Below are 14,260 nucleotides of genomic sequence, written 5' to 3'. Positions count from 1 at the left end.
GGGGCCCCTGTGTCCTCTTTCGGGGGGCTTGGTGTCAGCTGCAAGGACGAGGTGTCTACCGGTTCCTTGATCACAGTGATGTCGATCTCCATGTCCTGCCTGCGGGCCTCCTCCTCTCGCAGGACCGCCAGCCTGCAGAGCAAACACGGCAGCTGGCTCCCACTCTCCACAAGGGAGCTTCCCACAGAAACACGGGGCCCTGGTGATGAGGTCAGGTAAGCCCTGGACAGTTAACTGCAAGGTCAATAGTTCAAACCCACCCCAGCCTCTCCAAGGGAGAAAGACGAGCTGTCTGCTCCTGTAAGGTTTAGAAATCCTCGACTGACTCGGTGGCAGTGGGCTTTGCCTCAGTTGAAAGGTGGCAGGTGTCTTGACTCTGGCAACAGGTTCCCACGGTTTCTGGTGGAGAGCTGTGCTTGGAGCTCTCGGTGGCTGGTTTTAGGGAAGTGGATCACCAGGCTTTGCTTCCAAGTCACCTCTAGGGTGGGTGAACTTGAGCACGTGGCCATCCACGCCACCCTAGGACCTCAGTGCTCCACCAGACAGTCAAAATAAGAGTCCCCAGAGCCAAAGCCCATTGGCTCTGGAGTGGCGTTGAATTTAAACCACCTCTGTCTTTACTTTTCCCTTTAATGGGGTGGGGCCCTGGGCTTAAGAGGGCTTTAAAATGGTCAGCATTTGCCTGTAGGCCTGAGCCTTGACCGCTGTCCTCGGTGGTAAGTGACTAGCATGCGCAGGGCCTTGCTCTGGAAGCGTTGGAGAGCAGCTCACGTGAACCAAGGGCACAGACCCTCTGCCGTTGGGTCGGTGTAGACAGCGACCCTGTAAGACAGCAGAGCTGCCCCGTCTTTCTCCCGAGGAGGGGCTGGGGGCCTTGAGTCTGAACGTGACTGATGAAGGAAGGTGCCCCTGGTGGGGCTGGCGTTTGAACCTAGGCAGCCAGGCCCCTCGGTCTTGCATGGAGCCATGCCTTTGGTGTGACCCTTGGAGCAGAGACACAGTCGCCACCTCAGGTGGAGGACACGGCCCCCTGGCTATGGGATCACCTGGCCTCCAGCTCCTGGTCCTCCAGCTGCCTCTGCTGCTCTGCCGTGGCGTGACGCAGCCGGTTCTCCTTGACCTTCTCCTTCAGCGTCTCTTCATGCTTGTACGCCTGGAAGAGCGTGTTCACAAAGAAGATGTACAGGTGGCTGACCCACGTGTTGAGTTTCTCCTTCTGTTCGTCCTTGGGCTTGTCCAGTTTCTCTGCAATAGAGTTTGCGACGTGTGTCAGTGCCACCCTGTGCCTGGCAGCCGGCTCTGCCTCCCCGCTGCTGAGCGCGGTCTCTGAAAAAGAGCCATGAGGTGTTTGTTCCCTGCAGAGCCCGCCGAAGCCCCCCTCCCCAGATAAGTTTTTGGGCACATGCTACCCCCTGTTGGTCTCAGGTGGTGGGGCTGGTCCAAGAATGCTAATTCATTCCTGCTATTAACATTTTCTTAGAAAATTGTTTGTTTCAAACATTGTAAATCTATCGGCTCGGAGTGGTGCCCGCTCTGCCTTCCGAACGGGAATGTGCGTTCTGAGCCACTTTGCCCACCAGGTGGCGGGGGCCTGGTTCACTGCCCTGCCCACGTCCAGGCTGTCCTGCCTCTGGGGACTGCCTTTTCTTAACAGCCGGATGCCTCCCTGGCTGTGGTTCAGTCGTAGCTAAGCTGTCTGTGTCCCAAGTGTTGTTTCAAGTGCAGTTTGATTTGAGGTGTGTGTGTGTGTGTGTGTGTCTGCATCGTGAATTTCCACGCCACTGAAGGATGATGTCCCTTTAAAGTCAACGTACCTTGCCCGTCCTTGAAGGGCATGCTCTCGTCACACGGCGGCGGCCCCACGTCGTATTTACTGTCGAGCTTGTAGACTGCCTCCGAGTTAGTTGGGGGCGTTGAGCTGTTATCGAAGGTGACGCTGCGGGCTGACAAATTAGGTGTTGAATGCATCCGTTTGCCGACAAATAGCATGTGCTCTGGGTCCTTCGAAAGGAAGGCTTTCCAGGTGAGCTGTGTACCATGTCATGGCGTCCGTAGACAGGCGGGAGCCCTGGTGGCAGCACGGTTACACACTGGGCTGCTAACTGCAAGGTCAGGAGTTTGAAAACACCGGCCGCTGCTCAGGAGAAAGACAGGGCTTCCTACTCCTGGAAAGTCGTAGTTTTGGAAACGCACAGGGGCGGTCTACCCTGCCCTCCAGGGCTGCTGTGAGTCGGCATTGATAATTTGATGGCAGTGGGTCTGAGGGGGCTTTTAAAAGCTCGTGGCAACAATTGAATGAACAGGTGGCATCCTTCCACCCACTTTTTTGTACCCTCTTGTGTCCTTGTCTCCAGGCCTTTCAGAGGCTCCTTTGGAAAGATGCTGTCGCGCCTTTTGCTCCCAGAGAGCTTCCCTGTGGCTTCACCAGAGTCGAGAGCAGCAGCGTCAGCAGGGCCCGGGCCCGGCTCGCTCGTCTGCCCTTCTGTACGTCTTTCAGAATGGACCGGGCAGCAGCAGGCTGTCCCAGGGACCCCGCATGGTGTGTGTGTCATTGTGTGTAAGCCGAGTGAGCATCAGAAGCCAAGGGGTGACACTGGAGAAAGTGTGTAGCCGCCCCAGAGCCCTCGGCACAGCCCACCCCATGTGTTGTGTGCGTCCTGGTGCACGGAGGGCTGTGCTGGCCCGACCGTCACCTGTGACCGGAGAGGTGGGCGGGCAGAGCAGAATGAAAACACGTGGGCTCAGAGACACAAAGGGAGCACAGGCTGCTGGGAAGACGCTCCCCGTGGGTCCCCCAGACCTGCAACTGGTTAAAAACAAACAGCTCCACCAAGGGCAGTGACACGAGCTGTGCCCGATGGTGGCAGCACCAGCCCAGGCAGAGGGACGGCAGGGCAGTGCCCATCTTCTCCCCAGCGCCCCTCCAACTGTGGGAAGCCGCTAGAATTCACCTCTTGTTTCACAGAGCTGCTCTCCAGCCTCCCCCTGGTTTGGCCGAGTGAGCATCTGAGGCTGGGCAGCACCCTTGTAAAAGGAGATGGAGGTGAATTCTAGAGGGCGTGCTGGGCTGATAACCTTGAGGTTGTTGGTTTGAGCCTCCCAGCCACGCCTTGTAAGGAGTGTCAGCCCTGCTCCATCCTGCAGGGCTCGGTGGCGGCAGTCTGTGAGCATTAAGGTTCATCATTAAGATACTCACCAATTTGAGATGAGAACAGAGAGATCCCTTTGGCTGCAGGTTTAAAACTAATTCTGGAAATTTTTTCTTCACTTGTAGACATCTTGATCTTGTTCTTTAAAAACAAAACAAAGCAGAATTGTTTCTGCCTCATTATGTATGAAAATGTCTTTTGTACCCCACAAGCAATCAGGAACATTGTACCAGCGAGGGAAGGGTCTCCCATCACCACATCCACGGGAGGCTCTCCGCAAAGCCTGACGAGTTGAGCAACTGTACTGGGTCCACGGCTACCCAAGGCACAGTGGGCAGAAGGCCTGGTGAAGCACTTGTGGAAGATCAGCCCCTGGACAGTCCCTCGCCATGAGGTTGGTGAAGGAGGCGAACTTGAGAATACAGAACCATCAGCCCCTGACAACTCCACGGAGCTACAGGGCCCCGGGGGGGTTGGGCGGGCACCAGGGGTTTTTCGTTTGCCCCGGACCCCCCCCGGGGGTTTTTTTGGGTTGGTTGCGGGGTTTTCTGGCCCCAACCGGCGGTTGCTTTTGACTTGTTTTCCTGGCCGGGCTTCAGGGGGAGGTGGGGTTGTTTTTTGTTTTGTTTCCTTTCCCCCCCCACTTACGGTGCGGCTCTGCTCCCTCAGTAACCAACAGGCGTCACCATGGCCAGCGCGCTCCCGGACTGTCCCCACTGCCTCACTCTTACTGCCACGCCCCACCTGAGGGCCTTTGCACAGGACAGCCTCCCTGTAGAGGACTACTGGTCTGCCGCCTGCTGATACTGGTGTCACCCGGCTTGTAGTGTCATGGAAACCAGTCTGAATCTCGGGATCCCGCTGTCTGGGTACCAACCCAAGCTCCGCCAGCGACCTTGGGCAGGTTACTCGGTTTCTCTGGGCCTGGGCTCTCCGAGAGGCAACTGCCCTGCATCAGGAGCTTGTGGGGCGTTCAATGAGCAGATACCCCGAGTGGTTACGCTCGTGGGCGTGGGGTCACCTGTGCATACAGACCTCAGGCTTCCTGGTTTTCCTCATGTCCAGCAGGATCCCAGACGACATGGAACCGGTGAAATTGATGATGTCAGAGTCGTGGCTGGTGCTCGGACTCTTATTGTGAATGCTCTGCGCAAAGACACACACACACGGTTGGGTTTCAGAAGAAGCATGCAGGTACATGTGTCTTTGTGTGCTTTTTACAGATGGCAGGTCGGCAGCCGCTCCCGCCGTGTCTCTGTTCCGGGTTGGTCATGCTCACGACACTTTGACGTCTTCACACCTTGACTGTGCTCCAGACTCCCCAACTCGCTGATTCCGACTCACAGCCACAGAGCGGAGCCACCCCTGGGGGTTCCCAAGACTGAAGACGTCAGCAGAGACGAAGGCCTCGTCGTTCGCCACCGGAGGACTGGTGGGCTGGAGCGTGGCCCTTGTGATGAGCACTCCAAACCAAACTCCCCGCCAGTGACTCACAGCACCTCTGCAGGACAGAGTAAAACTACCCCGGACAGAGAGACACGCAGGACGCGGGCCAGGGTCCCTGAAGCACATGTGTGGGTGTTGGCCACTGTCAACCCACACGCAAGAAAACATTTCCCTCGCGGGTTGACAAGAGCCACAGCAGGGTGTTAGGGCCCGCCCCTCCCACGCAGCCCGTCGCTCCTGACCTGGTTGGCCAGGGTCTGCGTGCTCCCGTATCTGTGGGCCAGCAGCTCCTCGTTGGCCAGGTAGGATCTGGTCATCTGCTCCGTTATGGAGATGGTGGCAAAGCTGAGGAGCGCTTCGAAGAACTCGAGGAACACCAGCTGTAACGGAAGGACCCCGATATGCGGGGAAGTTCAGGTTCAGGGAGCCCTGTGTCTGTTCTCCGGGGAGGATGAGGCACCCGGGAGAGAGGACACATGGCAACATTAGCATTCGGAGATGTGTCTGACAGGAGTGTGACTTCTAGGAAAGTATCAGCGAAAGAAACGTGAGCTGAAGTACTCACTTACCAAAAAACACACTAGTTTCATAACCTGACCTCATTTCCCAAGGTCCAAAATGTTCTTTTGAGTACCGACTCAAACTTTTCTAATATAATCAAGAATATGGATACAAAGGGGGGGGCCTTCAAAAATATTTTTTAAATCTCTCAATTCCGTTTTCCATGAACTCACTTTTGCACAGAAAACATGCCCTTCCTACACTTGTTTCCTAACTGCCCCCTCCCTCCGGATGCTTCTGTGAGCGTGCAACGCTCATTTCCTACGTGCCTTGTGAAAGACCAGCCGAGCGGTACCTAGGGAAATCTCATGGGGGGAGGGGAGCTGTTAGTAAACAAATGTCGAAGATCTATTTGTGTCCAAACACCTGCTTTCATCCAGTTTGGTTAGGATTCCTTCCAGTGAAACGGTGGTCCCTGGCCTCCAACCAGCCCAGAACGCAGCGCCTGCGTTGGCTGCTTCCTTACCAACCTCGAGCTCAAAGTTGCTGTCGACGCCATCGTAGATGAAAGGATTCTCCTTTGCTAAGACTTCCACAAATTTTGTCGCGGTCAACTCCTTGTTGATCATTTTAAAGTCCTGTGAGAAATGACTGGTCAGCCCACAGCTGTGCATTTTGGATGGCACAGTCTCTCCTGACCAAACTTGAAGGAAATGGGGCAGAACGTAGTGGATCCTCTGGGAAAGCATTCCGGGTGATTGTGGGGCTGGCCTCCACGGCCATCCCTTGCTCTGCAAGGAAATGGAGCACACAACAAGATGGCGCCCGAGGCGGTGCAGAAAGTAGACAAGGAAGGGGAGGACAGAGCTCTCAACCCTGTGCCGCCATCCTTCAATCCTGACCTGCACTTACCCCTGTGGCTCAAACTTCAGACCAACTGCAGCCAGGCCTGCAAGGAGCTACACTCACTCCTTAGAACAATCAGCCCGAGGAATGGAGGCCGGCAAGGGGGGAGAGGAGGAGGAGGACTGTTGGCTGGGGGTGAATCAATGGCCTAGAACAAAAAGTGTATGGATTGTTGAGTGGCAACAGGGTTTGCTGTCTTCTTTCCTCCAAAGCACAGTAAGACCTGGTAAACGTAAATGTTGACGCTTGAGTCCCAGAGGGAGGAAAGAGCAAAAACAGCTCAGGAGCCCCCGCTCCGTAAGCAGTGAAGACCATCAGGCCACTCTCAGCCTCGCTGATGGGCCACCCCGTGCCCTGGATGCTGGAGCAGTGTTTCCCACAGTGGTAGGCCACGTTTGGGAAGTTCTACCCAGAGAGTACACAGAAGAGCTGTGGCTGAATTAAAAAAAAATCTGGGATGAATTTTAACCCTCTAACCAACAGTGTGAGGATTCAACCTGCCCAAACTTCAGGCCACCGTCCCAGCCTGGAGGGGAATGTGTGTGTGCGTGCACCCGGCGCCGTCGGCCTTGGGGGCTAGGAGAGGTCAGAGGGAGCCCCACCCTGTTTGTTCACATCTGAGAACACGGGGAGCCTTGTGGAGTTGTAGGGAGATTCCATTCTCTTCATGAAAAGGGAGACCTTGGACCCAGCACAGGCTCTGCCCCAGCCCCGCAGGAAAGGAAGTCACTGAGGACTTGCTTCCCCCATGCAGGTGGCAGTGATGTGGACACCGGACTGCCGTCCGTGACGGGTGCAAAAATGCGATGAGAACGCGTGCGGGAATTAGTGACGAGTTGTCAGCACTGGCTGTTGGAAAAGCGTCGCCTGAGGCTTGCCGTGGAGTGGGCTGTGAACCTTCCATTGGCTAAAAAACAACGCCATCCGGTGGGGATCCAGCCTCCTCGAACCTGCCCCTCAGATCCTGAGGCTGCCAGCTCTGGGCACGCCTCACCTCAAAACAAAATTCCCTGGGACCATTCACTTCAAAAGCTTTGGCTGGAGTCAAAGCCTAAGGGTCTTGTTGGCAAGCCCTGTGTATACAGTGCTGTCACATTGTTAGTGTTTGTTCTAACACCGATCCAACCACCACCACCTGAGCTTGCCTGCCTCACCCTTCCCGTTTCCCCCAAAGACGAACTTGAGAGTCACCCAGGTGAACCACACCCTCTGCTATTCCCCACGTGGGGGCTCCCTCCGTGTGCATCAGTGACGGTGCTGGCGGCCCCGTCCCCTCGGCTGGGACCACAGGCACCAAGTCCTCCCATCCTCAGGGGCCAAAGCAGCCCGTGGCAAGCCCACACAGGACAGAGAGGCTGCCCGGTCAGAGTTCGTTGCTGTGAGCTTTGCGGAAACAGATTGCCAGGCTCTTCTGGCACAGCGGCTCGGGGGGCGTGGAAGCCACCAACCTGTGGTCCAGCCCTCGAACAGCTTGCCCCACTCGGGGCTTGTTTCCACCGTCGCGGGCCATTTGAATTACTACCTCACTTCCTTTTCTTCAGCGAGGGACCTAGCGCACGCACGCACCGAGTGGCTATGAAAACATGCATTCCCTGACCTCACTGGCGTATCAGAATGCCTCAGAATAAAACCAGTATCACAAGTAAGAGATTACTTTCAACATCCAGAGGAAGTATCTCATCTTCATGGTCGGCTCCCCTGGGGGGAGCTCGTTTGGTCTGCAGTAGATGACGTAAATTTCCCAGCACTTGTCGATGTAATTCATGGAGTAGAGCGTCCGCTGCTGCTCACTGAATAGGGTGCCTGAAAATAACGGGGGGAAGGGTTTGTGCTCATGAAGATGGCATGTAGAATTTGGCAGCAGTCCCCACAATAACCCAAAACTGCACCGTCGCATGCATAGATCCATGTATATGCACATGTGTATGTAGGGAGGCACAGATGTGCACAGAAGTATCTTTGTACAGATGCATATACGTGTGTGTCCATGCAAATCTAGACAAGACAGTTACAGATACTTCTCAGATCACAACTACACATCATACAAGAACAGTTCTCTGGGTTTGAGGCCTTAGTCCTGAGTCTCGTGGGACAACTCAGTCCACTGGCGCCACTACGTTCCCTTTTTACATCCTAGTTGAGTAGGTATGGGGTCTTAAACGCTAACTAGCAACCATCTAAGATACAATTGTTGATCTCAAAAGAAGAGGAGGAAGCCAATGAGAAGGAACTAGGCCCCACGCCAGTGACCTACTTAAGGTACAGCCCCATCTGTCCAGAGACAGGAGAACTAGATGGTGCCCAGCTGACCAGCCCCAGCCCTTTCGATCAAGGCCACTAGGTAAGCCCTCCCAGACAGAATGGGAGTAAACAGAATAGGATTCAAATTCTGAAAACCTAGACTTCTCTTCAAACCTTGAACCAAAACCACCCCAAAGTCTCCTTTCAGCTCAATAAAAGATTGGCACCAAAATAAAGGACATCCCCTGGGCATACGGTGCACTGAGTATATGAGACCAAACAGTCCACAGTTACTGTAAAGCAAAGACCAGAGGGCAGGGCAAATGAGGCGGAAGAGCAATGGTGGAATTTAAGAGAATGCCGACACGACACGTGGTGGGAAGTACAACCCACGTCCCTGAACCGCTTGTAGAGGGTGTCGGATGGGAACCCACTTGGCAAAGAGACGGCGTTTCCACAACCAGGGGCACGGGCCCGTGGCGTTTGTGTTTACCTTGCACGCGGCAGGCGTTTGGGTGAATGTTCTCAATCATCAGCTTGGTGAAACACAGGAAGAGCGAGGGGCTTCTATTTCTGGGATTAAGAAAGAAGTCTAAATTCTCCCTCCACCTCGAGAGCCAGACACCAAATCCATCCAATCTGTACCCAACTCACAGTGACCCTTACTCAGGGTTTCCAAGACAGTCAATGTTTCCTCTTTCTCCCTCCAGACAGCTGACCTTGACGTGGGTAGCCCACAGTGCCACTCGGGCTCCTCTGCTGCCTCCAGTGTGGGCCAGACTGGTGACTCAATGCCAACACAGCCCAAGACGAGACAAAGGATCCCTGGTGGCACAGTGGCTAAACACTCAGCTAAGTGAAAGGTTAGCAGTTCAAACCCACTAGCTGCTTCCAGAGAGAGGGAGAGAGAGCGGTGGCAATCTACTTCCATGCGGGCTTGGAAACCCTAGGGGACAGTTCTACTGTCTCATGGGGTCGCAGAGAGCCCAAACGAACTAGATGGCAGTGGGGGTGGTATTTTCTGCCCGTGTGTAGTTGGAGAAGGACGTGGCAGTCTCCAGCCTTGGACGTGGCTTCTGCATCAAACCCTAAGTGCTGTCGGCCTTACGGGAACAACAGCTCGGCAGGGCCTGGGCTGCCCTCGTTTCCTTGGGCTCTGACCCCCGACGCTTCACGGCTGGGGCCCCACAGCCTGTGCTCACTTCCTGTCTCCGTGACCCACCTCGCCCCCGCTGGTGGCCCTCACAGCATCTCAGACTTTTCCACGGGTGTCTGTCTGTCATTGCATGCGTCACGGGGTCTAGTCGGAACCTGACTTTGATGAGGGGGACTTCAGAGAGTTTGTGGGGAAATTCCATGCTCTTCCACGTTCCATTGTTCCCGAGAATGTTTCAAAACCCTCCCCTCTCCCCGTCCCCCGCCCCACCCAATACACACACTGGGAAATAAAAAACTCGCGAGACTTGCTCGACAGCTGTCTTCGTGTGAGGGTGAAGGCCTAGCGCCAAACCTGTGATGGTACCCGGGAGGCTTGGCGTAGGAAGCTTTTGTTCCCAGTGCTGTTTCAAGGGTAGGAAGGATGGGGAGGATGTGCGGAAGACGCAGTGACCACGGTACAGTACGAGCTCCCCCACATTGCTCAAGTCAGGCACGTGGTACTTACTGGTATTCCTTGTGCTGGATGTGATAAGCCAGCAGCAGGAGATAATTCAGAAACGTTCTCAGGAGGATCGTTGTAAACGGAGAGTGGGTTTCTTCCACCGGTATGTCGTTATTGGCTGGGTGAGAAAATTGAAGAGGCTGCTTCATATGTTAGCCTTCTGTGTACTGGCTGGTCTCCGTTCTGGGAGCTACTCTGGAAGAGGGTTTTTGTCCCAGAGGACCCCTCAAGAGTCGTATCCACAAGCTGCCCACAAAGCAGGTGTCAGAAACGAGGTCTCCCGCTGGCCTGCTGACAAGAAACAAGCCTCGACCCCCCATTTGGGGGTTTGCTTTTTCCCCCCCCAAAATGATCTGAACTACAATTTGACTCACATTCTAATTCTCATGGATTTTATGTTTCCAACAGTCCAAGTCAGCTGGGACTTGTTCATATCTTATTTATCAGGGAAACCATAACCTGTCCAAGGCTATTCCAAGGCCTCCTGATCCTCTGCTTCCAACCTGACAATGCGGTGCTGTTCTTTTTTTTTTTTAACATTTTATTAGGGGCTCATACAACTGTTATCCCAATCCATACACACATCAATTGTGTAAAGTGCATTGTACATTGTTTCTCAAAACATTTTCTCTCCACTTAAACCCCCGACATTAGGTCCTCATTTTTCCCCTCCCTCCCCGCTTCCCCCTCCCTCATGAGCCCTTGATAGTTTATAAATGGGTATTTTGTCATATCTTGCCCTGTCCGACGTCTCCCTTCACCCACTTTCGGTTGTCTGTCCCCCAGGGAGGAGGTCGCACACAGTTCCATGTAATCGGTTCCCTCTGTCCTACCCACTCTCCCTCTACCCTCCCTGTTTCGCCCTCACATGTGGTGGTGCTGTTCTTGTCCTTTTCCTTCACTGCCCATGGGGCAGCCAACATGCTCAGGACCAAATCTCTCTCAACCCTTCAGCTGGGGCTACACAACCAAAGCAGCCACAGGCCATGCATAAGCAACTGGGTATGACTGTCTCAGTACAAGTTTATTTACAAAGAACAGATCACCTCATTGTTCTCCCTCGGAGCAGTTGGTAGGTTTGAACAGCCAACCCCGAGCCTTACCTGACCAGCACCACTTGGGCTCCCTTATTTACAAAGAACAGGTGGCATTTAGCTCTGGGCTGGTCTTTACTGACCCCTAGAGGATTGGCATTGACTGGGTGGCAAAGGGTTTGGTTACTTGGCTAGTGCCAGTTTCATGGGAGTCTTTGGGTGGTGCAGTTAGCATGCTCAGCTGCTCACCCAAAGGTTGGCAGGTCAAGCCTACCCAAAGGTGCCTTGGAAGATGTGGGATTATAAAGAGACTTTTCCCCAGCTCTGTCTCCCCCCAAAACATGCCAAACATTAAGGGCTTTTTGCTAGCATATGTGGGGAGGTCAGATGCTTACAGACATCCTGGAGGCAGTCAGTCACCAGACTGTGGTAGACCCCGCTCCCTGCTGTTAAGGACAATGGGCTACTTCTCTCTAAAGGCCTGCAGTCATTGATTTTGTTCCTGTAGGTGGAGTTAACACCCTACCAATAATGGTCTCTATCAGTTGAGCCAGGGAACAGGTCAAACCGGCTCTGTGACATCCAAAGTTAGGCTGCCACCCTGAATGGAGGATCCGCCCCCCTTCTTGCCACATGTATACCCCCAATCCCTCCTCTTCCTATTGTGTGGATACCTCTAGACTACCCCCTTCCATTACTGTATTACCTATAGCACAACCCTTTCCTGTGACATATGTCTTCACCTGTAATTAGGGGCCTTGCATGTCCCCAGAGAATAACAGCCTTGGTTAGCATTAAATCTCTCTCTCTCTCTCTATCCATGTGGACCACCAAGTGAGGCTGAGGTGAGCATTGCTACCATGACTTGTGTCTGCCTCCATTATTTCTATCTCTCATGCTCTTTATGACTTTACTATAATCTTTACTTATTATCGCTGTACAATTGCGCCTACCGGACCGTGATGATGTGCTAGGGGCCGGCTTCCCCTTGCATATGGCGCCCATTATGTGGAACATTGTAGGAAAAGAACTCTTTTGAGTTATCTGCCGGGTAACAATTGTACAGCCTCATCAGACAGTGAGGGTGAATCGGGGGGAAAAAATTCTTAGAGTTTATTTTTTTAAGTGTTTTTTTCAGCCCAAGTGAGATATGGGTCAGGCAAAGAGCAAGGATACAGAGTACGGTATCACGCTTGGCCACCTCTTGAAGAAACAAACTGTAGTGGTAACGAATAGAGAATGAAAGAGGTTCTTCAAGAGGTAAAGAAATGTAATCCTAATTTTTCAGAGGCAGGAACCTTTGATGTGGAGCTCTGGGATAAGGTAGCCATTAACTTGAGAAAAGCTCACAGGGAAGGACAGAGCACACCCACGGAGGCCTGGGAGCTGTGGGTGCAGATTCAAGCAGTGTGGGAGCCGCTGCAGGTGGTGAGAGAGCAAAGGACCAAGACCAGCAGAGCAGTGGGAGCCTCTAAGCTACGCAGACTTAAGTCAGGTGAGAAGCAGGCAGAATGAGTATCTGGCGGATGAGAAGATGGTAGGCATTGCTGAGAAAACAGTCTGAGTTAGAAGGAAGCAGCAGAGTAGAAGCATCTGCCCCGCCAGAGCATGGCGCGTGATGATGTGTTAGGGCAGGTACCCCGACAGGAAGAGAGGTCTGGGATGCAATTCGGAGAAACCAGCCACTGGGAACCCAATGGGGCACAGTTCTCTGATAGGGGAGGGGGCTTGGGGGGGGGGGGTTGTCCTGAGCCAGTGTTTCCTCAACTGCAACGGGTGCTAGTTCATGAGCCTGCTGCGCCCCTGGAGAACAAGCACAGGTGCATTTCTAGAACGCCTCTCCCTCACCTTCCCGGACCACTCACCATGGAGCAGCCGGTCCATGTCAGCAAGCGTTAGTTGATGGTGGTGGAATTTGCAGTCTTTCAGGAATCTCCAGAAGTGGAGCTTGGTCATCAGAAAGGTGTTGTCCAGGGAGTGGTCACACCCGAGGCTGCTGTAAAAGCTGTAGATCTGTCGCAGCTCCGTCATGTTTCTCAGGATGGCAAACTCCACCTGGAGAGGGGAGACCACGCGGTCAAGTCAGGGAGGCAGCGAAAGGAGGAAGACCCTGGACAAGACGGACGGACACAGTGCATCGATTTCCCCCCCAGGCTCCAGAGACTGGCACCCTAAGGAGGGGCTAAGGAAGGGCCGCTGCGACCCCATGCTCTTCTCTGTTGCTGCAGCTTATAACTGAGCCCATGCGTGATAGATACCGCCGGAAATCATGATAGAAAGGGACTTCTTTCACTGGTAAACAGTATGTGAGGGAGTGCGCACGCACGCGCACACACACACACACGGTCCACATCTACTTACTGCCCTAAGTCTGAGGTGCACGGGCAACCTTATTGCTCTCCAGGGCACATTTTCTGTCCCCATTGTGCCTTCCAGGGTTTCCCCACCCCTGCAGACTGCCTCACACCTCACCCGAGCCTCCATGTGGGACAGTAATGTCCCACTAGAGATGGCAAAGCCCCACCAGGGCAGCTCCCAGCTCCCAGCATGCACTGCTTTATAAGCCTCAGTTCACTGGAACATTCCCAGGCTGCCCAGCTGAAAGCCCTTTTCCAGACCAGAACACAGTCCCTGTCCTCGAGAAACTTCATTCTAGTTCTTGGTGGTGGCCACAGCACCCCCATGGGTCACCACAAGTGTCCCCGAGGGCTTTCCACCTTGGTGACGTAGTGGCTTGCAAGTTGACCTCGTAACTACAAAAGCAGTTCGAACCCATCAGCTGTTCCTCGGAGGGTGTCATTCTGGTCCCATAAAAATGACAGCCTGGGCAATCCAGCCCAACCCGCAGTGCCACCTACCAGCTCAATAATGGTTGTAAGCCTGGGCAGCCAAATTAGTGCCCGGCAGCGGGGGCGGCCGCTGGTGCTGAGACCCTGGAAACTCAACCCTCCCACTGAGCTTCCTTTCCCTCCTCACGCCAGCTCCCTCTTGGAGCCGCCTTGCAAACTCAAGGAGCCAGTGCATGCCAACTACCAGGCACGCAGTGCATGGCTGAAACAGGACAGCAGTCCCTGCTGCATTTTACCAGGGAGTCTCAGTGGCATAGTGGTTGTGCGTTGGACTGCTAACTGCAAGTTCAGCAGTTCGAAACCACCACCCACTCTGCAGGAGAAAGATGGGGCTTTCTACTCCACTCAAGAGTCTCAGACGCCACAGAGGCAGTTCTACCCTGTCCTACATCAACTCTGTGGCCAAGAGGTTTTGAGTCTGTAGGGCAGCGGTTCTCAACCTTCCTAATGCCGAGAATCTTCCTTTTTTTTTTT

At 54.0% G+C, this 14,260-nt stretch overlaps 1 protein-coding gene across 1 annotated transcript in view; it reads right to left on the bottom strand.

Moving 5' to 3' along the window:
• Nucleotides 1-14,260, bottom strand: part of LOC101646158 (radial spoke head 10 homolog B) — a 35,912-nt gene that overhangs the window by 559 nt on the left and 21,093 nt on the right. Inside the window, exons 11-21 of the mRNA XM_045284457.1 lie at nucleotides 12,803-12,992; nucleotides 9,907-10,021; nucleotides 8,737-8,816; nucleotides 7,657-7,805; nucleotides 5,627-5,734; nucleotides 4,838-4,975; nucleotides 4,185-4,295; nucleotides 3,197-3,290; nucleotides 1,815-1,943; nucleotides 1,047-1,245; nucleotides 6-132 (exon numbers count right to left, since the gene is read on the bottom strand). Coding sequence (XP_045140392.1) covers nucleotides 6-132; nucleotides 1,047-1,245; nucleotides 1,815-1,943; nucleotides 3,197-3,290; nucleotides 4,185-4,295; nucleotides 4,838-4,975; nucleotides 5,627-5,734; nucleotides 7,657-7,805; nucleotides 8,737-8,816; nucleotides 9,907-10,021; nucleotides 12,803-12,992 — 1,440 coding nt within the window. The remainder of the gene's footprint in view (nucleotides 1-5; nucleotides 133-1,046; nucleotides 1,246-1,814; nucleotides 1,944-3,196; nucleotides 3,291-4,184; nucleotides 4,296-4,837; nucleotides 4,976-5,626; nucleotides 5,735-7,656; nucleotides 7,806-8,736; nucleotides 8,817-9,906; nucleotides 10,022-12,802; nucleotides 12,993-14,260) is intronic.

The sequence above is a fragment of the Echinops telfairi genome, unplaced genomic scaffold (genome assembly GCF_000313985.2).
Source record: "Echinops telfairi isolate 266 unplaced genomic scaffold, ASM31398v2 ScPeMD7_5;HRSCAF=22, whole genome shotgun sequence".
In the NCBI taxonomy this organism is placed as follows: domain Eukaryota; kingdom Metazoa; phylum Chordata; class Mammalia; order Afrosoricida; family Tenrecidae; genus Echinops; species Echinops telfairi.
The sequence above is the reverse complement of the archived record's forward strand: the minus strand, read 5'-3'. Positions and strand labels throughout refer to the sequence as shown.